Here is a 23,808-nt window from a genome sequence, read left to right as displayed (position 1 = left end):
AGTTTTCAGTTCCCAGCTCTTGTTCTCAGATTTGATCTGATAGGAAACGAGGAATAAATGAGCAAAAGGTTTCCTCTGAGTTCTCTCTTAGCGTCGCCTTGACAAACGACATTGTGTAAAAAAAACCAAACAACAGCAGACAAAACAGATGAATAGGTGATCGTTTATTGTACTTGTTTTCCAAACTTGTCATGAACAAGATTGCACAACTTGGGCGATGATTTACGGGCAGATGCTTTTAAAATGTCAAACAAGCTCCGACAGAGTAGGATAGAATCCCTGGCATTCATGTTGTACTTTGGTTTTCTCCGCAGAGACTCACCCACGTTACAACCCAGTCAAACAAGAAGGACACGCACAAGGTTAAATGTGAGGACGACAAGGCGATCGGTGGTTACAAGTCGGACGTGCTTTTAATTTGTTCTTTCACGAGGTTGGACTTTCCGATATTCTGGTGACCAACACGCCTTAAAAGGTGCGTAACAGTAAAAAAAAAAAAGACCACGTGACGATAAAACACAAAGCGACCTCGTGACACATGGTGGCGCTGATCGATTTCACCCTCGGATCACGTCAATTCAAACTGAAGGAAATTTAAGTGTAGATTAATAGTTTCTCGTCTCCTAACTTCGCTCCCGTTGCCAGGCCCGAGGCGACGAGAGCAGATCTTCAGATCGGCTGACAAGCTTCTGGATTTCCTCGTGTCCACACCACCAGCGTTTTTAGTGTGGACAGTCATTAACAGAAGTGCAGATCCACAGCTGCTCCGTCGACCTCCGCTCTGGGTGCGTATTCACACTGAAGACATGCGGTCGGGCCAAATTTTAAGTTTATGTTTGTATTTTTTAATTTTTTTTTTAAATAAATGTGTGTGAGGAAACACCTACAAAGAACCAAACCGCGTGTGGTTCAGTGTGAATACGGCGGCTGCTCTTCTCACCGTCTCGTGACCGTGAGAAGAGCTATCGTCATCCCCCCCGGGACTGCATGGCGGCCTGCGGTTGGCACTGTGACACGGCATTGATCACCTGGAAAACATCGGGATTTTCACCGTCACCGTTCTCACGATATTCAGTAAGCGGGTCTGCGTGCGACGCACTCACCGTCTGAGGGTGGGGGAAGGTCCCGCTTTGCAGCTTGGAGTGAATTAACTTACCGTCCACCGACACCTCGAAGCTGTCTGAGAGAACAGGACAGGAAAACCTTCACCAGCAGAATCTTTTCTTTTACAACGACGACAACAACAAAATCCATCCGGACGTTTGTTTAGTGTGTTTTTAATGCACGCATGAGTTGTGTTTTCACTCTGACACTGTCAGGTATGTGTCGTTATCTCATATCAGGTCCATCTACAGACAGAACAGGCTCGCGTGAGAGCGGAGTGCCACGCCCACAAAACTACTTTAACAATATTATCACTCCAGGAGCAGAACATCCAGGCCGATCAGCATTGAAACGTGACGATTTTTAACCAGACAGACAGAAAATAACCTACTTTGTCTCCCGTAGGCATATGACAGCTGCACACCAGGCATCTGGCCGACATAGCAGGCGATCTGCTGGTAGTAGTTCGGGTAGCCTCATCCCTGACTGTCACATGAAGCACAAGAACCAACATGATACTCATCTGACTTTCGATTCTCAAATTGATTTTGAAGACAGACCAGAAACTTACGACATCTCGATATGGACGCGCGGCATGGCGGCGGTGGCGATTCAGGAGTCTGCTGCAGGGCAGGGAGGCGAGCTGGAAACTAGAAGCGCCGGTGGAAAGAGTGAAAATGCCTGATGCGGGTGCAGCAGCACCTTTTATGGGAGAAAACCACACCCGAGGTGGGAGGACGGACTTCTTGTAATCAGGTGGAGTTCTCAAATGACAATCTGAAAGCTCGGGTGGAATTACAGCCACAGTCCACATCCATGCAGGCTCCTTCTTCCTCTTTGGCCTGAGGGGAATGAGGGGAGTGTCTCCTGTGAGCTGTAGTGTTACGGTTCAACAAAGGATCCTCAACAAATTCTTCTTCATCGCTGTCGTGTCAAAGTCTCAGAACGTCAAGTCAGATCGCAGAGCGTCTAGTCAGCACGTCAGAATCTAAACTGTGTATTAGTTTTCACTGTATGATAATGGAAACATTGAGTCCAGTTTGATTTGAGGGGAGGTTTCTATGGTTTATGAGTGTGCATGTGTCATGGTAAATAGTGTCTTATACTCATTATAATTTATCATCATAGACGTCCTACCTTCCTGGCTTTAAGCCAGCAACTCTTGGTTCACTCCCTCTTCCAGCTGGCTTTCAACCAGCAAACATCCCCTCACTCCCTTCTCCAGCCAGGCCTTATCTGCCTGGGAACCAAGGTCAACGCTCTGCTCTTGCTAAAACTCAAGAGTTCAATAGTTCTGCTTCAAACCCCTCCTTCTCTTACCCACCGGTTAAGACTCACAGGAGCAACTTGTGAGACGCACACTCGATCCTGCAGACAGCCGAATGCACTCTGCAGGATCCTGGGCCTCGGGGACCCCAATAAACTTCTCCTGTTTTAACACTTTATTCCAAACAGCACCGACAACAACAACAAAATATCCACGACACATGTTCTTCCTGTGTTGGTTTCCTCCCCACAGTCCAAAAACATGCATTCTTCAGTCCTGTCATTAAAAAGCACAGCTGCTTTAAAAGCATCAATATAAACACGTCGCTGACAGCTTGGTGGGAATTTCTTAAAATAAATGGATCTTCACTCATTCCCTGCAAACTCACACCCATCTGGAACAATCCCGACATCCTGCAAAGAAAGAAACCAATAAACTTCCCAAGATGGCAAAATAAAGGAATAAGACACTTAGAACAACTTATCTCCAATAACTCTTTTATTCCATTTAATGAGCTAATAGAAACATATGGCATCAGTCAAAGCAACTATCTGGAATATCTTCAGCTTAAGTCAATAATACAAACTAAGTTCAAACTAGAACAGATTAACCTGAATTTACCTCAGACAGTGACAAATCTCCTGAAGATCTCAGCTCCTAAACCTCTTTCTAAAATTATCTCAATCCTGTCAGGTTCAAATATCTCATTATCCCTTCCCACCTTCAAATGGGAAGAAGATCTCAACATCAACAGAGACCCAACGTTTTGGTCAGAAATCTGTACAAATACATTCAAAATGAGCAAAAACCCCAATATACAGCTCATACAATACAAGGTCCTTCATAGAGTTCATTACACAGGACAAAGGATGTTCAAGATGGGGCTCACTCCCACTAACATATGTTCAAACTGCACAGGTGATCTCCCCGATACCTATTTACACGCACTTTGGCTGTGTACGCCAGTCCAAACGTTCTGGCAAAAGATTTGTGAAGACTTATCGTTATGCCTGGGCTACCCAATTCCGGTCTCACCTTCACTTTGCTTGTTAGGTGATCTCACAGAAATTAAAAGAGAAAAAAATGAGTCCTGCATGCTCCTGGTTTCCCTAAGCGTCGCAAAAAAGGCGATCCTCATGAACTGGAAATCCAAAAATAATCTGAATATAAAGTTATTTAAAAACTTACTTCTAGACCACATCACATTGGAGAGAATGTCTGCTTGTAGGAAAAATCATTTGACACAATTTGAGTCCACATGGTCCCCAATAATTAAATACACCATGTAGCCCTGTGGGGGGGTGGTGGCTCCACCCCGGGGCTCTGGGGACCGTCGGTGGTTGGGGCGTCGTGGCTTTGGTGGTTGGTGGCTCTGTGGGCTCGGGGGGGTCCTAGCGTCTATGCTGGGGGGCTGCGGCCTGGCCTGGGGAGTCCTGGGCGGGGGTGTGGGGGGGGCTCTGCCCTGGGCGGGGGTTGGGCCCGCTGGGGTGGGGTGGGGGGGCTGGGCGTCGGGCCCCGGCTTGGCTGTCGGCTGGGGGGGGTTGGGGGCGGGTCGTCCGGGCCCTGGGGGTGCGGGGCCTCCCCCTTTCCGGCGGGGGTGCCCGCTGCGGCGCTGGGGGTGGGTCCTCCCTCTGGCCCCCTCCCCCGGTGGGGCGGGTTGGCCCCTGCTGCCGCGCTCCGGGTCTGCCTCATTCCTGGATTGGGGGGAGCGGGGGACAGGGGGGCTCCGGGTTCTGGATGGACGGTTGACTGAGAGTGACCTCCAGGGCCTGATGGGTGGGTGTGTGTGTGTGTGTGTGTGTGTGTGTGTGTGTGTGTTGGGGGGTGGGGCTGTGTGGGCGAATGAGGGGGGGTGCCCTGACCACTGGCCTCCGGCTGGGCTCGCACTGGGCCCTGCGGGTCTCAGACTCTGCTGTCTGGCCGTTGGGTGGGGTGGGGGCTCCCTGCCCGGGTCCCCTTACGGCGCCTTGTTGGGGGGGGTGTGGCTCCCCGGGTCCTAGGCCGGCCGCTCGGGGGTGGGGTGGGGCAGCGCGGGGGGTCCAGCTGGGCCAAGGTCCTAGCGACGGGGGGACCCCCTCCCTCAGAACCCTCCCTGCCTTACCTCACCTTATATTACTCCACAATAGGGAACAGTGGGGCGGTGCCTAGGTGGGGGGTCCGGGCTACTTAACTGCGGTCTGGGTCCTCCCCCGACTTTGCACCACCCACAATTTTCCCACACCCCCTCAAGACGCAGGGTCTTGAGGGGGTAAGCCGCTTTCGGGGTTCTGCCGCTTGTCAGCGGTAGAACGCCCGGGCCCCCTACCCCCCAATTTTAAACCGCACCATAGACACACACATTGCATCCACCTCTTCAAAACACAAAGACACACCCTTACATACATCCAACACACATATAGGGCAGGGGAAGGGCGGGAGACGTGGCTCCCCCCAGCACCTCCCGCTGGGGTCCCGCCCCGGCCCGGGGTGAGTGCGGCTGGGATGTGGGGGGCGCACTCCCTTGGGCATGGCGCTCGTGGGGGGGCTGGGGCGCGGTGCTCCTTCTCCATTTGCTGTTGGATTAGTGGAGGTTGGGACACCGCGGGGTGGCCGGGTGGGGGCCCGGCCGGCGTCCTGGGGGGGCGAGAGTCATCACTCCCCCACCGTCCCGAGTGTGTGTGTGTGTGTGTGTGTGTGTGTGTGTGTGTGTGTGTGCGTGCGTCTGCGTCTGCGTCTGCGTCTGCGTCAGGGGTGGGTGTCTGTGGGGGGTGGGTCAGGTGTTGGGTATTTCAATTAAAACCGGGGGGGAGGATCATGGGGCGGGTGGGATATGAGGCTCCTGGGGGTGTAGAGTTGACTGTCCTCCGACCGGGGCCTGCGCCGGCCTTCGCTTTCCTGGGTCTGGGGGCGGGGCTGGTCCGGGGCGCGGCGGCTGGGGCCGTCTCTGCCTTGCCGGGTTGGGGGGGGGCGGTGGGTGGGCCTGTTCCCGGGGGTGCGGCGGGGTTGGGGGGGCTCTCGACCCGCTCGGCCCGGGGGCCCTGCTCCGGCCTTTTCTCGGCTTGGCGGCTTCGGTCGGGGCCTGGGGTCCTGTGCCCTTTATCCTTCTCTTGTGGGCCCCTCTTGCCTGGGGGGGATTCCTCTCTGCATTCTCCGTCGGGTGCTTTTTGGGCGGGGACGTGGCTCTCTGGGGTGGTTCGCTGGGGTCTCCCCGGGCCTGGGGGGCTTCCGTCCGCCGGGGTGGCGGTGTGGAGCGTATTAACGGATTAAATTCACTGGGTTAAACCAGGGTGAACCACTGCTGCCTTTTAGACACACACACACACACACACACACACACACACACACACACACACACACACACACACACACACACACACACACACTTCCACTCCTCACGAAAGGTGCTTCTGAAGTTGCTTGTTCTCTATCATCATTTGCTCAAACTTTAAAAATCATGTTCCTCTTTTGTTGTCACCTCTTTGTTAATTCATGTTCCTGCTTCACGTTACTGTCTAGATAGAGCTGCTCAGGCTGGTTAATCTAAGAAATCATTTTACTGTCTAGATAGAGCAGCTCAGGCTGGTTTAATCCAAAAACAGTTGGAAAATATTTGGATCAGTGTGATAACTGCAAATAATATATGTAGCACAACAAGGATATTGTATGTTATCCCCCCACCCCCTCCCCCCTCCTCCCTCCTCCCTCAATCTTTTTCTCTCTTTTCTCTTCTCTCTCTCTTTGAGCGTTCCCCCCCGGTCGTGTACGGCAGCCATGCCATCTTCTGACGGAGAAGGCAACAGGAGGAGACTCCAGGTCTCTCCCTGTTGCAAGACCAAAATCTGTTCTGACTCCGAAGGCTCTCAATCACATCATATTGTTGGCCCAAGCTGCCGAACAGGACAAGGGCAAAACAAAAAAAAACAAAAAAAAAAAACATGCATTTGAGGTCAATCAGTGATTAGAAGCTGCTCGCAGGAGTGATTGATTGATTTATAGTTTGAATAAAGAAGTGCAGATCAGGACAGACGAATGATCACCGGCTCTACTTTCAACACTCAAAGTTTACAAGTTAACGGACACATTGTTAGTATTTTACTTCCGATGCTCAACAAGGCAGGCGCTCCTCTTTAGTTTCTGTTCCTGCGCCAAGCAGCTGACTTTTAGCCCCGTGGACTCGTCACGATGGAGCCTTGCTGTCGGAGGATTTGTGGAATGTGGTTCAGCTGCCATCAGAGATTCCGATTCCAAAAAGATCTGATTAGAATTTCTTACACTGCAGAACTTTTTTTTTTTTGGAATAATCTCAGACATTCCCCGACATCTCATTTAAATCTGCTGTTTTATTTTCATAGTTGAGCATTAATTTACTTTTGTTCATGCCGTGAAGGACATGAAGAAATAAACAAAACCGGCTGTTTTTCTGAATTAACAGATTAATCATTAATAATTATGAGGAAACATAAGTCATTAAAAACAATTACCCAGTTTTTTAAAATTATGAGATAATCACCTCACAACGCAAATGCAAAGGAGCTGGACAGCAGGTAGAAGGACAGCGGGTAGAAGGACAGCAGGTAGAAGGACAGCGGGTAGAAGGACAGCAGGTAGAAGGACAGCAGGCAGAAGGACAGCAAGTAGGACAGGCTTTGTTTCTGGGGGACAATATTTTCTGAGGAACTGTTTTGATCACGGAGGGTTTAATGAAATGAAAGTAAAACACTGTGGCTGGATGAGTGTGGTTAATGTCGTCATGTGTTTTCAGAAATAAGCAATGTTGGTCACCGTGCTGATGATGTCATAACATCATGGGTGCTTCCCAATAGTCCCTCCTGTCTGCTTTCCTATCCACTTTACCTTATGGATGACGTCACGGGGGTTAAGGAAAGGTGTTAGGAGGCTTCCTAAAGGAGTTAGGGAAAGATGATCACGCCGTTGGGACCGTCTGACCGCACTTTCACTAGGTGATGTAATAACAATCCGGCGGCGAAGGTTAGTGACGTCAGACGTGGAGAGAAAACTATACATTTCCAAAAATGAACAGCAGAAAGCTCACTTCTACCACTTTCCCCTTCTAACCGCTGATATAATCTCATATTACACACGGTTTGAATTGAAATTAAAAGAAAAGAGGCTCCAGGCTACGAGGAACTAAAGTGAAACAGCTGCCAGGTGAATAAATAACCAATCAAAAGTTTACTTTCCTGTGTTTGTTTTACAACATCTGCATAACATTCAGAGTTGGGATGCAGGTTTTATATGATTTAAAGTTGTTCAAGGCAGATTATTGCTTTGGTAACTTAACATGACCTGCGTTGAGTCATCGTGAGTTTCCCTAAACGCTCAGATGAGCCAGTCCCTTTAATTGTCGCTGCAAGGAATTGTGGGGCAGCATGATCTGGTCTCCTCAGGTAAAGGCTGCATCTCAGTGGTTCCTGGGTTACAGGAGGTTCTAAAGGAAACATTGAGCCTCCTTTCCTTTGCTCATTGAGAATTCCAACGCTCCTGATCATGGCCGCCACTTAAACACTTCCGGGGGGGTTAAGGAAAAGAAGATAAGAGGGACCATTCGGATGCACCCCTTGTTTGTGCTCTGCGGTACATTGTTTGGTTCCGTCAGAAAATATTGTCCCCCGGAAACAAAGCCTGTCCTGCCGGCCGCTGCACACTTCCGTTGTGACTTTTTGTGGTTGATTGTTGCAGGTCGAGGTTTTAAGTCCCAAGTGTCGAGTTTCTGCATTAGCTGCCGGGGAACGATTGTACGGTGGCCCAGAAGGACCAACAACACAACAAAACATTTTGAGATGATATAAATCAGTGCAGCTTGACGGTGGCGGCTTGTTTGGGACTGGTTTTTTTTAATTATCGTGGCTTAGAGACATGTGAGGACAACATATGAGGACAACTTTACCAGCCTGCGTGTCACTCCAAGACGTTGCTGGTGACCAAAGCAACGTAAACCACGGATGATTCATTAGTTTTGTCAAAAGGTGTCAGTTTCATCAAATCAAAACCCTTCACATGTTCTGGTTTTGAACATTTTGTCTTTTAAGATTGAAGTTGATTACGTCCCGGCTTCCGAGTTTTAATCTACGGTCCCGCTGGGCTGTAACGTCTAACAGCACAAGTAGAAGACACACGTTGGACCGGTTTGTTTAGGGACGTCTCTGTCATCAGTAAGTCTGTAAAAATGACAATCATCCGGTGTTTGTGTTGTTGCAGCTGAAGTTGGCAGCGGTGTGGAAAGGCGTGGACATTTACAGTGACAACACAAACCGGTTCTTAAAAAGTCTGCAAGTTGAACCGACCGTGAACCGGAACAATCAGCTCTGCTTTATTAATGAAACACCAGAAACCTGAGCAGGAGGCTTCCTGTGTCCCGGGCAGAATTCTATTTGTCTGGTGTGTTGACGCTTCAAGAGATTCCCATCATTCTTGAATTATTTGGTATATTATCATAGATGTCAACATCACATCAGGCTTCGACGACTTGGTTCAATATTCTTTAACACGATTTGTTTAAAATTGTAATTAAGTGCAAATTGTGTATTTGTTGGTTTTCCTCAGTAAAAACGTAATTTCATTACATATATACCAGATTAAAATGCCTATAAATACATTAGATGACTGTTTGTAAACTGAGAAGAAAATCGGTTCAACTCTTTAGATTTATTATACGAGGTTCCTCTTCACAGATGTTCCTCCTGCAGAAACTTCTAATTTATAGTACTACTACATGTTTTTACTTGTCCTGGTATGAAGTTCTGTTCTGGAGGCCGAGTCGATGCCAAAACCACAACTGCACGGAGGAGAAGTTGCTGAAGAGTTTGTTTGTGATCCTGCTGAATGTTTCGGATGAGTATCTGCAGCAGCTGCTCTGAAGCACGTCGTCACTGAGCTTCTCTAAAAACCTAATAAGATCAAATAAGGTTTCTTTACCTCTTGAGGTAAGAAAAGTTGTGTTTTTGGACGTCCATGAACACGTCCGTCCATCCAGGCCGTAACCTGGACGTCTATTTAACAGCCTGAACTAGTCGAAAATAAACGTTTTAACCTGGCTGTAATCTGGATGTCGATAAACATGTCCACACTTATAGGCACCGTGTGCATATTCTTCTATTATATTGTATTTTTACCTGCTTTTTTTGTGCAATACATCCACCCCCATATTCTGTACATGTACACACTTAGGCACCGTGTGCATATTTTTCTATTATATTGTATTTTTATCTGCTTTTTTTTTAGTTCCTGCTATGTGTGCTTCTTTCTCCTTACTATCCTGTTGTACCACTGCAAATTTCTCCACATGCGAGATAAATAAAGGGATATCTTATCTTATCTTATCTTAAATACAACGTCCAAGAAAGACGTCTGAAATACTTTCATTCTGGCTCTTCTGAGGACGGCTTCTTGATGTCTAGAGATGACGTCTTTCAGACGTGTTCTGGACCACTTTTTGCACAGTGGGTTTTTCATTACTTCGTTTAGCTGAAAGTTACTTTTTTTTGCCAAATTAATTAAATTAATTAATTAATTAATAAAGTACACTAAAATTATATAAAGAATTGTCACATATATGGCAGATGTACAATCTGATATTGTCTGGCAGTGAACTGCCTGATTTATAGATTTAGTGGTTTGTATATTTAACGTTGTGTTTTTCTTTTTTCCCCTTTTTTTCCTCCCTTTTATTCTATCTTCAATCAATAATGTTATTAATATGGAATCACAGGAGTGCCAAAAATGAAAAGGCACTAAATGTGGAAATATGAAAAAAATCAATAATACCAAAAATATACAAAGGTAGTCATAATCTTTTTCTATCTTGTCTTGGCTTATTCCATTTTGTCAATGCTTCTCCTGTTTTGTCTTTGTCTTTTCCATTTGCTTTTTGTCATTGCATTTAATCGATGAGTCAAGCCGCCTGGAAAAGACAAAAGCAATACAATGCAAATCAGCAAGGGCTGTGGGCGGGTCTTTCTGTTCAGGGTGACCAGTCGATACCTGATCGCACCATTCCTGCTTGAAGGACGTCATGTTGAGCAATTTTTGTTCATGCCAATAGATGGCACTGTTGCATTAAGAATACGTTGGAAGTATTTAATTTATTTTTCCTTGAACACATTTCTTAGCTCTTCTACAATATTGTAAATGTCATTTCTTTGTTTTAGTAACAAAAGTATTTTGTTTGATGAAGAATCCGCTGGTTTGTTGTTTTTTTTATGCGTCTACTTCCTGCTACTACAGAGCCACGGCAAGCAGGAATCAGTGCGATCAGGTATCGACTAGTCGCCCTGAATAGAAAGACCCGCCCACAGCCCTTGCTGATTTGCATTGTATTGCTTTTGTCTTTTACCGGCGGCTTGACTGGATTAACTACAATGACAAAAAGCAAATGGAAAAGACAAAGACAAAACAGGAGAAGCATTGACAAAATGGAATAAGCAAAGACAAGATAGTAAAAGAATACGACTACCTTTCTATATTTTTTGTATTATTGATTCTCTTCATATTTCCACATTTATTTCCTTTTAATTTTGGCACTCCGGTGATTCCATAGTCCTGCAGCTCTGATCACAACCTGAACAATCTTTCTTCAGGAACGTCTCGCCGGCGTTTCGAGAGAAATAAACAGAGCAGTGATATGTGATGTTTTATTGCATTTCTGGAGAAAGAGTTACAAACTGGTCAGGAGTGAAAGCAGAGATGTTTTATCATTTCAAACATGTCACAATAAAATAAAACCCACATTCCTCATATTGATCCCTGAGGAAACTGTAGTCTGATCATCGAATAACCAACACGCTGCGTTGTAGGTGTGGAACATTTGGTCAATTTAATAATAATTTTGTCCATGAATGTGAATTAGATGTGCTGAAGTCAAGAAGAAACCGTGTCGTCGTTGAAAAACCACAGACGGATTCAACTCTTTTCCAAATGTGAAAGAAAAGTATTTCTCCTTCTAGAAAAATAGTGAAATGTTGGCGTTTGTGCAAATATTGATTCCTGAGTCAGATGAAAACATCGATGTGCTTTTGGTTTGTGAAAATGTAAATAAAACTCTGCAGGAAGGAGCCAGTTAGCGTAGCTTAGCATGAAGACCAGAAACACGAGGAAAGTTCAGCTTCATGAAGAAAGTTTCTATTTCTACATTCAACAAGTGGTAAAAGGTGAATTAAACACATTCAGCACTTTAAAAAAAGATATAGATATTTCATTTATCCAATTTTGATTGTATTATTTATACAGCCAGTATGTTTATTTAGATTTAACCTGATGTATAATTTATTTACTAATCTTTTAATTTGCATGTCAGATCATTCTTTTGCATTTTATTTGTATTTTCAATTTGCTGTGAAATTGCATTGTTGATTAAATTTTATTTAACTATTTTAAATGATTTTATTTGGTATTTATTTAATCAAATCACTTTACACATTTTGTTTTCTTTATTGCAGCATGAATTAAGTTTTAATTATTAGTATCATTCCATCTTACCAATTGAATAAAACAGCTTTGTTATGAATTCAGCTTATAGTGTTGTTTTTTTGTTTTTCTGGTGGAATTTTTCATTTTGTAATTTCTTTTTGATACCAGAAGGAAAGTTTGAATTGTGCTGTATGTTCACCGAGGAGGTTGTAGTTTGTATTAAAAAGTATATAAAATGTATGTTAACTGACAGATGGATGGACAGATAGTTTCTATTCCCTCTATTCCCCTGAGAAGTTGTTTGATTTAAAGTTTCCAGACGGAGTCGATGGGAGCAGACCTTCGGGCCTCGGGCAGCTGAGGAGCTTCTGGATTTGCGTCGTGCTCACACCACATTTGTTTTTAGTGTGAACAGTCATGAACAGAAGTGCAGATCAGCGCCGGGATCCTCCGAGCTGTTCCCGTCATCCCCCCGCTCCGGGTCTGTATTCACACTGAAGACCTGCGGGCCTGATCGATTTGGTCCTAAGACACATTTTTTTTTTGTGTGTTTTAGATGTTTTCGGGGTCAAATTTGATGGTTTGAGTTGAAAAAAGAGAATCAAAGCTCTGGTCTGTCAGTGTGAATACAGCTGTAGGTTTCTCCTCCGTCTCATTACGATGACTCCGGTTCTTCGGGCTCTGATCCGGCCCTTAGACAGAGGATTTCACCATAGCGACGATCTGGAAAACATCCGACACAGAGACATTGTGAATCAAGGGATCTTGAAGAAACATCTTGATCTGGTTTCATGTGTTAACAGCTGCCAGTACATTTGGAAGCCATGAACACGACATATGCGATGAGGACCAACACACTCACCTCCTGCGCTTGAGGGAAACGGCCAAGTTGAAGCTTGGAGAAAACCACCTGGTTGTTCACCTTCACCTCGAAGCTGTCTGAAGGCGAAACATCAACTCAGCACAACAACACAGTTCATGTTTACACACGACGGCTCAGCGCCGGCCAGCCCGACAGGTTTGGGGAGAAAAGACATCGCTGCCACCGATGGGAGGCTTGTTTTCCTCGACTGATGCAGAAAGTATGTACAGTATTTAAAGGTAAAGATACATCATGTGATCAAAGTGGAGTCACACTGCTGAGGGATCATCGTTTTGCAGGCAGACAGAAGAGATTAAAAGTAAACTCACTAGGTCTCCCCTTGAATCCCGTCACCTTCACTCCAGGACATTGAGTCCTGATTTGTTGGGCTATTTCTTCGTAGCGCCATCCGTAGCCTCATCCTGAACTGAGGCAACAAGACGCAAAAAGAACTAAATATTTATCTCAACACTTACAGACCGATATCGAGCTAAACTAAACCTATAATGAAGTGTAAACAAAGATGAATCACCAGCAGGTACTAATGAACTTTGCTTTTTTAACAAAAACTTACCAATACTCTATTTCCACTTGTGCCATCGTTTCTCTCCTGATGCGAGCCGCTGCAGAGTCAGAGCCTCTATGAGAGGAATGAAAAGCAGAGTCCGGATGTGTTTGAACAAGGAAACCACACCCAGGGCGTTCCAGCCTGAACCAGCTTGTGATTCAGCATAATGACAGCGACCTGCCCTCCTCCTCCTCCTCCTCCTCCTCCAGGACCCTCCCTCCCATCTCAGCTCCAAGTAACGCCTGCTGGAGTCGCCGGTCTCATTCTAAGACACACTGGAAGACCCGGGTCATCAGACCCACATCTGCAACTCACACCTGGAACTCACACCTGGAAGGAGGGCAAGTCAGGAACGGTGTGAAAGCACTTCAGTGTCAAATCAGCCGGGTCAGTGGAATAAAGGCTGAAGGAAAAATATGAACAAACTTTTGCTCGAAACAAAGAAGAAAAGTGATGAGTCGTGAGTTATGTCATCGTCAAGACATCAAGGGTATTGGGATTTAGAAGTAAAGGAGGCCAACAATCTCCATGTAGTCCTGCCTTGTTATACCACTTTTCTACCACATGGTGGAGTAAAGAGTCTCTTAAAGAGAGCACTGCCTTTGTATTACTGCAAGAAAGTACATATCTGAAAATATTTGCAATAAATGCGCTTTAAAAAAAAATAAAAACCTGTTGGGAACATTCTGGTTTGGCAAACGAAGAAATCAAAAATCCTCATTGCCACAGAATTACATCGGACTTATGTTGGTGAAAGATTGTTTTATGGTGCCACGATAAACATTTTCACAAACTCACGGTATGATTTTCATGTTGATGAAATTTAAAAACTAATTTAAAAACAAAGCTTTGACTGGAGCATCTTACTTGAAATGACTTGTTCAGTTCTGTTTCCGTTTCTTTTCTATATCACATTTGTTAATCTCACCAAAACTAATTCCCTAGTGGAGAAGTTAGGAACAGCAGTTACGACACTTTTGAAGCCTTCCAGCGAGCCACTTGGCTCACCACTGCCACCCACTGGTGAAAAAAAGATATGAAACCATTTCTACTTGCTGGACCTTTAAAAAAAAAATAAAAATCATCCTCCTGACAGACGAGTAATGTTGAATCCTTTTATTTGTTTAAAATGGTAATCCAGTACAAAATGTATACAGTAATACCCTTATGCTTGTCAGTTCCCCTGAATAAAATATTTTAATCTGCTCAGCTCATGCCAGATAAACAGTATCTATAAGATACACTAGATCGTAATTTGCTCATACAATAGTTGATGACAAAGATATAGCAATAGTACCTTTGTAACAATAAAAACTATCAGCAATATTTTGGTGGACACACTTTCAATACAATAAAATTACATACAATATTCTGTAAAAGTTGCATTGCAATCTGCCCATATTTTACAAGATTTTCAAATTCATGTATATCCTTTCATTAACTAAGAGACAGAAAGATGTGATACGAGTCTTGATACATTTATAAAAAGGATCTGGTGGCATTCTGCGGTGTTGTGGTGCCTCGGTCTCAGCAGGCGGTCCTTTCCAAAGCTGCTGTAACAGATGTACAATGCACTTACATTTCTTCTTTTTCCTATTTTTGTTCCTTTTTTTTTTGTTGTTTTTTGTTAAAACAAGGCAACTTCTCAAACGTCACAATAAATAAAGCCTCTGCAACGACACAGTACCTGCTCTCATGTCCAGTTCACAAACCTATATAAAATATTTAAAACATTTCGTGTATGTATTAAAAAAAGGTTCAGATGGTTGGTTTGTGTTGGAAACAGCGTCGCCGTGGACCAACAACAACAACAACAACAGTCTGCATGCACGCTGCTTTCCACCGACACACAGCGGGATCCTTCCAGTTGATTGGCTGCTCCTTGGCTGTTGACTGAAATAGAAGACGACGGCGCCGCCTGGCGCTCTGCTCTGCTGGCGGATGGATCAGGGCATCAGCCTCAAGGAGCGGTGGGGCTCTCTGGCGCCACCTCCGGGGTGAGGAGGGTCTTCCTGTGGGAACGTCACCTTGTCCGGGGTGTAGTCGTTCCTCTTCAAGTCTGAAATAGAACCAGTCACAAAGCAGAGTTACACATTCGCCGTGTGTCTCGGTCACAATTGCAGAAGAACGAGGTTGAGAAGTACCAGCAGCGATGTTTGTATTTACTGAAGTTTGTGTCTGTCATGTTGGTATTATTAACAATGCTCTTTCTCTCGGCCCTAATTTGCACCAGCTGTGACACTGTAAGTCACTAGCAGCGTTTCACCAGTGGAGCAGCTTGTGGTTCTGACTTGAAATGATTCGGGTTGAGAAATGATTAAAACTAATTTGAATTTAGTAATCCCCTGTCTTTTTTTTTTTTATTTAAATTTAATTTCGATCTTTCATGTTGAAAATTCAGCGAGTTTGCAGAGCATGAATGCTGAGTGCATGAAAACCTAATTCACTGAAGTCCAGTTGGTGTTTTGGGTTTACTGTGTACTGCAGTGTTTCCTCTCCTACAGCATCTACAGCAGCTACGAGTTACATCTCACGCCAAGGAGACTGAAGGCCTCTAGTGGTGACGGGGGGAATTACGTGGACATTAAGTGGCGTTTGCCAGTTGTTTCCTGAACATGGAGGAGGTTGATGTAAACAGAATGTCTATGAGTGTCAGACACTACAAGCTGAAGAGGATGACTGAAGTGTTCCGTTAAAAATAAGATGAAGTTTTTCCTTTTAAGTACATCGAGTAATGACGAGTGAGGAATGTCCATCGCAGAACCAACAAGCAACCCTCTGATAAAAACAACGTTTTCAAAACCAGCTGTCAGATCGAAGTATTTTACTAAGGGGGAAAACACAGATTTATTATTCGTGTTATAAAATGTTTTAAACCAAGTTCTGAAGTTCCACCGTCAAACTGCTTTTTTGGGGGGGGTTTCACAAACTATAATGATATATATGTATATATATTTTTTTTTTAAGGGGAATAATTTCCATAGTAACACATGTTGAGCTGAAGCACCACAGGATGACATCATAAAGCTTGTGTGGAGGATTTTTTAAAAGACTAAGGTTTGAAATAGATTGTAGTTACCGAATCGCATCTCGAAAAAGGATCTGGAAAGAGTTTCTCACCGGGAAGTTTGAGTTTCCGACAGCACGAGTTGCAGTGGTGTTTCGCTCGGAAGTTCCTGATGGCGTCGTCGCCCAGGTTGGCCGGTCCGAAGATCATATCGTAAGATCTGCATGAGGACAAAACAAGACGACATCACATCTGTGCTTCATGTCTCCAGTGACAGAAATGAATTGAAGCAGGTTGGTTCCTGCACTCACCCCTTCTCACCACTCTTTATAACCGACGGGTCGGTCAGGATCTCTCCGACGCCTGCACACACACACACACACACACATTAATAACTTCAGCTGTTGAGACATGAAAACCTTAGAGCACCAACATGGAGGACAGTGTCTCCTTGCGACGGCGGCGTTTACCCTGCAGGTCGAGCACCAGCAGCTCTCCGCGGGTGTACTCGAAGGTCCAGTGGCTGAAGGCCAGCATGGTTTCCTCCAGGAGGTTGGTGGGGACGATCTCGTCTCCGTTGTTGTTGTTGAACTTCCTGAACTCGCCGGTGATGCACTCCTCGATGGCGAACCACTGTCCCGCCGAGTGGCAGTACAGCAGGTAGACCTCCAGAAACCTGAGGACGCAGAGCGAGGCGGTGAAACGGAGGTCTGAGAGTCTTCGGCGACACCAGGAGAGGATCAAGTCCAAGAGACGAAGAACTCATGAAGGTGAACAGCAGCTCAGGGTTCAGACTGGGAGGGATGCTTCTAAATCACAACTATTTTAAAATGAACAATTAAGTCCTTTCACTTAACAGATGTGACCACGTGGAGCCGTCATGAAGACACAAAATGTGTCGAGGCAACAGGAATTAAACATAAAATAATAAGACGTGATGGAGTCTTTCACTGGATCTGCAGTTTGTTATTCACACAGTGACACACAGAAACGGGTTGATCCGGATTCTCTCTGGGCGGTGCACTATGCTCCAAGTCGAACTGAAATGACTCAGACAGGTGAAACACCTGCCAACATGATAAATCAGAGCACAGGACAGTTTGAAGATTTGAGGGCTGCTCTTCAGTGATTCATTACCTCGGAGAATAAGGGATCGCCTTCGGCCTGATTTGGTTAAAGGCAAACGTCAGCTTCTGAGCAGCTCGTTGTTGCTGAATTTCCTGAAGTGGAGCAGAGACACAATAAGAGAAACTTGTACAAAACATTGACTACATTGGAAAAAAAAGCAACTTGACGATCGTCAATAAGAGGGACAATCAGCCGTTTTGGTTCTGGGCTGTGTGGCGGCACTGAGCAGGTCAGAGGGTCGTTCCTCACCCTGAGACAAAGGTGCAGCACCGTGTCATCCTTGTAGATGCTCTGCCACGTCTGGACGACCTCGGGCAAGAAGGACTTGACGATGTACAAGTGTCCTGGCTTCAGGATGTCGTACTCCGACCAGGTGCAGAGCACCTTGAGGGCCCGCCGCAGGCCGCCGCCCATCTCCTCCTTGCTGAGGAACTCGATTTTGGCACAGAGGCCTCGCTGGGCCCAGGAAGACATGCTGTTGTTGATGGTGTTGGGAGAGCTCTCCTCCAGACGGTAGACGGTCACCGGCTCGCCTGCAGAGACGCCGAGCGGCAGGTTACACAGCGTGAATGTGTCTCAACGCCCCAGCGGACATTTTTCATCCCCTACTGCCACAGTTTCTGAGTCATTAAAACTCAGTGCTGAACGTTTCAAGCCATGAGCTGATAAATGAGGCGTGACGAAAACTTCTCAAGCACAAAGATTCAACTCGTTAATACAACCTGTCGACAAATGCAACAATGTTGGTCTTTTTCAATGCCAGAAAGCCCCTAATGTAATAACTTCCCAAAATCATTATAACATCTTATTTTATACATATAATAAACTCAGTCACGTGATTAAAGTGACATTGAAAAGCCTACCAAAATGTAATACCTGCAGTCAGTAATATAATAGATAAATAAAGCTGCATTTCATGGAAATAAAAGTTTTGTTTTGCAGCTTTGGTTTGCTTATGAAAAATAGATGTGGGGAATGGGACAGTCATCATGTTCATTCATTAATGATACGAGGTCTGCAACACCCTGAATCATGGTTGTAAATATATTCCACTAGTTTATTACATTATTGGCAACTTATTATGCTATTACCTTTACTACATTCTGAATAGAGAAACATGATGAGCTTATTGGTTGTTACACACCTTCAACGATCGCCCCTAAAATCCCCACCATGATTCCACGCTGCGAGGTTGATTTAAATGAATATTCAGATTAGTTTATTTTGAGCTTCGTTGTTAAGGCGACATTTGCATGCTCCTACCCTTCTGACCAGCAACCAAATGAAGAGAGTTTCTTTTTTTTTTTTATCCAAATGCTTCATTACTTATTTCAAACATTAGAAAAGAAGAAACTCCATCCAACTCTGAAAAAAGAAGCACAGGAATTAAAGCCGTCCTCAGCAAGACACAGCTTTATCTTATTTAGCAGATCAGGTTATTTTCTAATCCAGGAACTTTAATCTCGTCTCACACGCTGCGTCTAAAGGTCCAACGGGAAAGACGCCAAACTCCAAGTTGGTAGCAAAAAAAAAATCACGGCGAGATTGCTGGAAGATTAAATTGAATATACAAGTAATGTCAATTTACCATTTTAAACCTACTGGTGATTGTCCAGCTTCACGGAGGCACAACACTTTGCATCGGAGGTTGTTTTTTTTTAATTACCCTGAACTGCCTGAAGCCGTTAATGCGAGTGTGATCGTCTGTCTGTTTCCTCATGGCAAAACAAACAGACGGAAAAGATTCTAGTAAACTTTGTCATTAAAGTTAAAACCCTGAGCTGCAAAATATCAAACAACTCGCTGACATGTGATTGGCTGTTTGTTGACTTGTTGAAGGTCGAAGTGTATTAAATAGCTTGAAACTGATCAAACTACATTAAAAAAAACTGAATTTGGGAGCAAGTGAAAAGGGTTTTACAGGGTGTTCTATGTAGTAAAGCCCTGAGTGAAACCGTAGAGGTGACTGAAGAACTTCTGTGAACAACACAAGCTTCGACATCCACATGAGTGAAATCTGCTGCTTGCTGCTCTTTGCACTGTGGGTGTGTGTGGAGATAATCGGGGCAGACAATAATGTTTGGTTCCTTCTTAGTTTGGGCGTGATCGTGAAGCAAACCGCTGCAGGTGAGGAAGGAAAACAAACACGTCTCTTATTTGTTTAACCAGTTCCTCATTCTCCAACTGTCTGCCTTTGTTTGTCAGAGACGTGACATCCAGGCGGCGGGGACAGAGTGAGGAGGGCGTTTGGATCCGGTCTCACCTCGAGGAGGCACCGGGGTGAAGGGGATACTCTGGGACAGCCTCATCAAGTTGTTGCGCTCCACAGCTAGAAAAGAACAAACGCCACAGGTTAGGGCGACGGCCGCAGAGCGGCCAACAGGAGTCGGGATATTTAAGTCCTTTATCTCAGTAAACTTCTGATATTATTCTTTAGAGCAACATTCATACAGGTCAACACGCTTCACGGACACTTAAAGTGATGAGATGAAACTAGAAAGACCAAAGAAATGTACAAGACAAGAATGAAAGGGGAGACAAAAAAAAAAAAAAAAAAGTGATACGGACTGATAATAAGAATTATAAGTGATAAACTTGGATAAAGATCTTCACGGACAAAAATAGATTAAATTAGATGAATGACAACTAATGGTATAACAGGTGTGAACAGATAAAACTGAATTACATGTTTAAAAAAATAAAATAAAAATAAAAAAAAAAGTTAAAAATATATTCAATCAATAAATATATACAATTCAAAAAAATATATCAAATAAAGTTTGATGGAAATAAGACAATAAATTAACCAGCAAAAATAAATTACGTAAAAAAAAAAAGCTGAAAAATGTTTGTAAGATGAATAAATAAAAGCTAAGCTGAAGAGGATTTTTGAAGTTGTTGTTTCCTCTTCCTCTTCAGACAGACTGTTGAACTCGGGGACCTGAGGCGTCGCTTCACTTCATACACTGATCATCTATTCTGGGGAAACCGTTCCACTTTTAAAACTTTACACAACTCTTGACTGGCAACCAAACGGACTATTAAAGCCATTAATAAGGCAGCGATGGAAGGCATGAGGAGAAGAACAAGGCCTCCGGCGCTGAAACCTGCTCTCACCTGAGTACTGGTAGCTCTCCATGGGCTTGAAGGGGGAGCCGATCGCTGCGGGGACAAAAAGACGAGTCATCAGCTTCTCAGCAGTGACTTCTTGAAAAGCAGCTCTTTTGAAAATGTTTCTCTGAAAGCAGCTCATCTGAGGTCACTGTACAACTTCACATCAACAGAAGGATGAAAGAGCTTCATAACACTTTTATTCCTGTCGTAACTTCAGTATTTAATTATTTTTTTCCCCTCAACTTGAAACAGACTGACGTAAATACTGAACAGTTATGGATCAACCTTTTGCTAATAAAGTGAGAGATGAATTAACTGATGTTCTCAAGCGTCATTGAGGAAGTTAACGTAGGTAGTTGTGGATTGTTGGGGTGTTTTTAAGGGACTTACAGTCCTTTCGGGCTCCCAGGTGGGCGTGGCGCGGCGGGTAGAGAGAAACGGCAGCTAAGACCACAAAAGAAGAGTAAAACACTGGGGTGGAGACAAGTCTCTTTCAAATCGTTCAAAATAATTGTCAAACTTCTGAATCTTCTACCGGATCAGGTGTTTACATTTTGCTAAAGCGGGCGGATTATTTCTGACCAAGTCGGATAATCTGCAAGTTTCTGCACGTGTTTGAAATGAGACATAAGAGATGCTAAGAAGCTGGGCTGTGTGAAAGAAAAGTGGGAAAGAGAAAGAGGCGGGACGTTTAGCATTTCAGAAGACAACTGGGAGCAAATATGTCTGATACAAGGGACCACGACTGGATCAAATGGATGGTGTGAATTCTTCTTTACACCAGCTGAGAAAAGGTATCGGGGGAACTGGTGACGCATGTTGGAGATGTGGGAGGAACAGGGCGAATCACTTTCATGTCTTTTGGGAATGCCGCGCTATGAGCAAACACTGGCTTGATGGCCACAAACATTCAGGATCAGTTTTTCTGTTATTATTTGAAGCGATCTACCTGGGTCATTTTGCACTGGACAACTTAAACCGTAAAGACAAGAAACTGCTCTATAATCTGTTTGGCAGAAAGCAAAATAAAGCCATTAGGAGGAAGAGTCAAACCCGAAACCACCAACAACTGAAGACTGGATCCACATTGTTCAAGAGGTTCACATGATGGAAAAACTCTTTTTCCAATCAGACTGCAAAAGGACACATGGGTCCAACGGTCGGAAAATGTCAAGCCTGTGAGATCAGACTTTTTCTAAACGTACTGCTATTTGAATCAATACTTCTCCATGTATATTATTCTATTATTCACCCATTTAAAAATGTAAGAAACAAGACATGTGTCAACATTGTGCACGTGTTGCTGCTTGATGAGCTAAAAGAGACAACAGATCTTACCACCGAGTGTGTCTTCTCCAGGAGTTCGCCTGGGACAGCAAAAAAAGAAAGAAAGAAAGAAATCAGCATCACACCAGAACTGAACTGGTGTTCTAATCAAGTCTGTGAAAAAAGACCCAACGTGTGTGGATGTGTGTGTAAAAACACTTACAGGCTGCTGGCTTGGGCTGATTTGACCTGAACTCTCTCCTGAGGAAGAAAAATAAAGTTGCTCATTACTGACAAACCAAAACAAGTTAAATTTCGACGTGCAGATTGAAGTCTTCAACCCTCTGGACTAATTCTAAAGCACGGCGACTCTCCTCACCAGTAGTGCAGCCCTGGGGTCTTCATGGAAGAGGATGTCTTCAGCAGACACTCTGCTCTTGTCCTTCTTCGTCAGAGCTGCAGACACAACAAATCATTTGGGATGAACAAACATCTGCCACAGACCATCAGCTGATGTCTCTGCACAGCCGACGCTTTGAGAGCTTACTTGACTCGGGATGAAGAAAAGCTGGTTTCCTGTCAAACTCTGTGAAGCCAGCGTAGGAGTTGACTGCTCTGATATGACCGTGACCTTCGGGATGAGTCTGGAAAGACAAAAGTCGACGCTGAATCTTCTGATCCCTTTGTTTGTGAGACGATAGAGCTCGAACTTATCAGGCTATATCGTGTAAATGGACGAAAAAATATGTTGTTCAACACTTTGAGGATGTTTTCACTGAAAATGTTGCCGTGTTATTCCACAGAGTATGAATTCATTAAAGCCAAACATCTAATACTTTTATTTTAAGCACCATTGTTAGATTGATCCTGAACAGTTGAACGGACATCAACCAGCAGAGATGTATGTCCAACTCGCAGGTTGACTAGATAACAGCTGGAATCTGTTTTCTGCCTTAAAGTGGGCGGCGCTCTAGTGGGAACTTCCTGTTAGGTTACACGCCTTTGTAATAATATGTGTTAAAGTTAGATTGTTTTTGGCTTGTTGGTGTTTTAAAAGGAAATGGAAAATGTTGTATCATCCTCCAAAGACAAACTGAACTTGTTCAGTTGAAGTTTGGTACAAAATCAGGCTGACATGGAGCATAAAAGCAGTATATTCCTCTGACTTTACATGTTTTGTGTTGTGATTCTTCACAATTCCCTTATCTGAAATATAGCCAGAAAGCCATTCAGTTTTCTCCACAAACTAAAACATTACAGCTCACCTAAACGTCACCATCGCCCCCTAGTGGCTTGCTGAAGTACAGGCAGCACTAGTCTTTAAAAAGCTACCAAAAGCGAGAAAGAAAAAATCTTCATTTCGAAAGAAAATGATCAATATTACTGGTACCCTATTTACTGTATTCAGTTTTTTAATTTTCACAGCGTCTGAAAAAGATTCTGGCCGTTGGACAAATGCAGACGATCCTAAATAAGATCTGTTAGTCCGTAACTTACCGGGTGAAAATGTTCCTGTTTGTGACTGATCAGAGCAGCAATTAGCAAATTGTAGAAAGTTATTGAGTGAAGAAAGAGACACTGTAAAAAGCAAGTGTATTTCTAATATTTCTATTTAGAGTTTAATGAAATACAGAAGCTTAGTTTTTGACTGTTTGTTCTGAAAATGCTTACAAACAGAAAAATCCCAAACAATAGTGCACTTAGTGGAAAGATGATAATTAGAAAATGTTCCTAAATGTCCACGTGACACACGGACCTGCGATTGGATGTGTGCGGTCGCACTCTGCTGCCTGCTGGATGAGGAGGTCTCTTTGGGCGTCGAGTGCTGGAGCTCCCCACTGTCTTTATGCCCTGAAACAGAAACACATTTTAATAATAAAAAGAAAACCAAACAAATCATTGCCTGATCTGCTGACATAATGAAAATAAAATGATCCGTTCCATTAATGTGATTGTTATTAAAAGAAGTAAAACAATCTCCCCGCCCTCACCTCCACCTGACACACAACCCACATGAATTATCATCAATCGCCTTGCTGAAGATCCGACAACCAATCACTTGTGCATCAGTCACATCAGGTTTTAAA

The 23,808-nt window shown here is 44.2% G+C and overlaps 1 protein-coding gene and 2 long non-coding RNA genes across 5 annotated transcripts in view; all 3 read right to left on the bottom strand.

Annotated features, from left to right (window-relative positions):
* Positions 1-145: 145 nt before the first annotated feature.
* On the bottom strand, positions 146-2,178 carry LOC308106600. Its single transcript, XR_013935161.1, has 4 exons — positions 1,676-2,178; positions 1,496-1,590; positions 1,104-1,180; positions 146-1,028 (listed from the first exon to the last, which is right to left on the bottom strand). It is a non-coding gene; the product is annotated as an uncharacterized lncRNA (long non-coding RNA).
* Positions 2,179-10,987: 8,809 nt separating this feature from the next.
* On the bottom strand, positions 10,988-13,703 carry LOC308128497. Its single transcript, XR_013936570.1, has 4 exons — positions 13,213-13,703; positions 12,968-13,065; positions 12,639-12,715; positions 10,988-12,499 (listed from the first exon to the last, which is right to left on the bottom strand). It is a non-coding gene; the product is annotated as an uncharacterized lncRNA (long non-coding RNA).
* A 605-nt stretch (positions 13,704-14,308) lies between these two features.
* The window catches only part of trpm7 (transient receptor potential cation channel, subfamily M, member 7), a 41,062-nt gene continuing 31,562 nt past the window's right edge, over positions 14,309-23,808 (bottom strand). The window contains exons 27-40 of one of the 3 annotated variants that reach the window (XM_080458364.1): positions 23,478-23,572; positions 22,269-22,365; positions 22,101-22,177; positions 21,945-21,982; positions 21,794-21,822; positions 20,846-20,899; positions 20,459-20,503; positions 19,605-19,670; positions 17,591-17,874; positions 17,351-17,433; positions 16,684-16,889; positions 16,525-16,576; positions 16,327-16,433; positions 14,309-15,265 (exon numbers count right to left, since the gene is read on the bottom strand). In XM_080458364.1, coding sequence (XP_080314490.1) covers positions 15,153-15,265; positions 16,327-16,433; positions 16,525-16,576; positions 16,684-16,889; positions 17,351-17,433; positions 17,591-17,874; positions 19,605-19,670; positions 20,459-20,503; positions 20,846-20,899; positions 21,794-21,822; positions 21,945-21,982; positions 22,101-22,177; positions 22,269-22,365; positions 23,478-23,572 — 1,346 coding nt within the window. In that variant the 3' untranslated portion in view covers positions 14,309-15,152. The remainder of the gene's footprint in view (positions 15,266-16,326; positions 16,434-16,524; positions 16,577-16,683; positions 16,890-17,350; positions 17,434-17,590; positions 17,875-19,604; positions 19,671-20,458; positions 20,504-20,845; positions 20,900-21,793; positions 21,823-21,944; positions 21,983-22,100; positions 22,178-22,268; positions 22,366-23,477; positions 23,573-23,808) is intronic. The other 2 variants (XM_080458365.1, XM_080458366.1) reach the window with 2 other exon arrangements.

The sequence above is a fragment of the Lipophrys pholis genome, assembly GCF_963383615.2.
Source record: "Lipophrys pholis genome assembly, chromosome: 2".
Classification (NCBI taxonomy): Eukaryota; Metazoa; Chordata; class Actinopteri; order Blenniiformes; family Blenniidae; genus Lipophrys; species Lipophrys pholis.
Note: the sequence above shows the minus strand (reverse complement) of the source record. Positions and strands in the feature narration are given on the sequence as shown.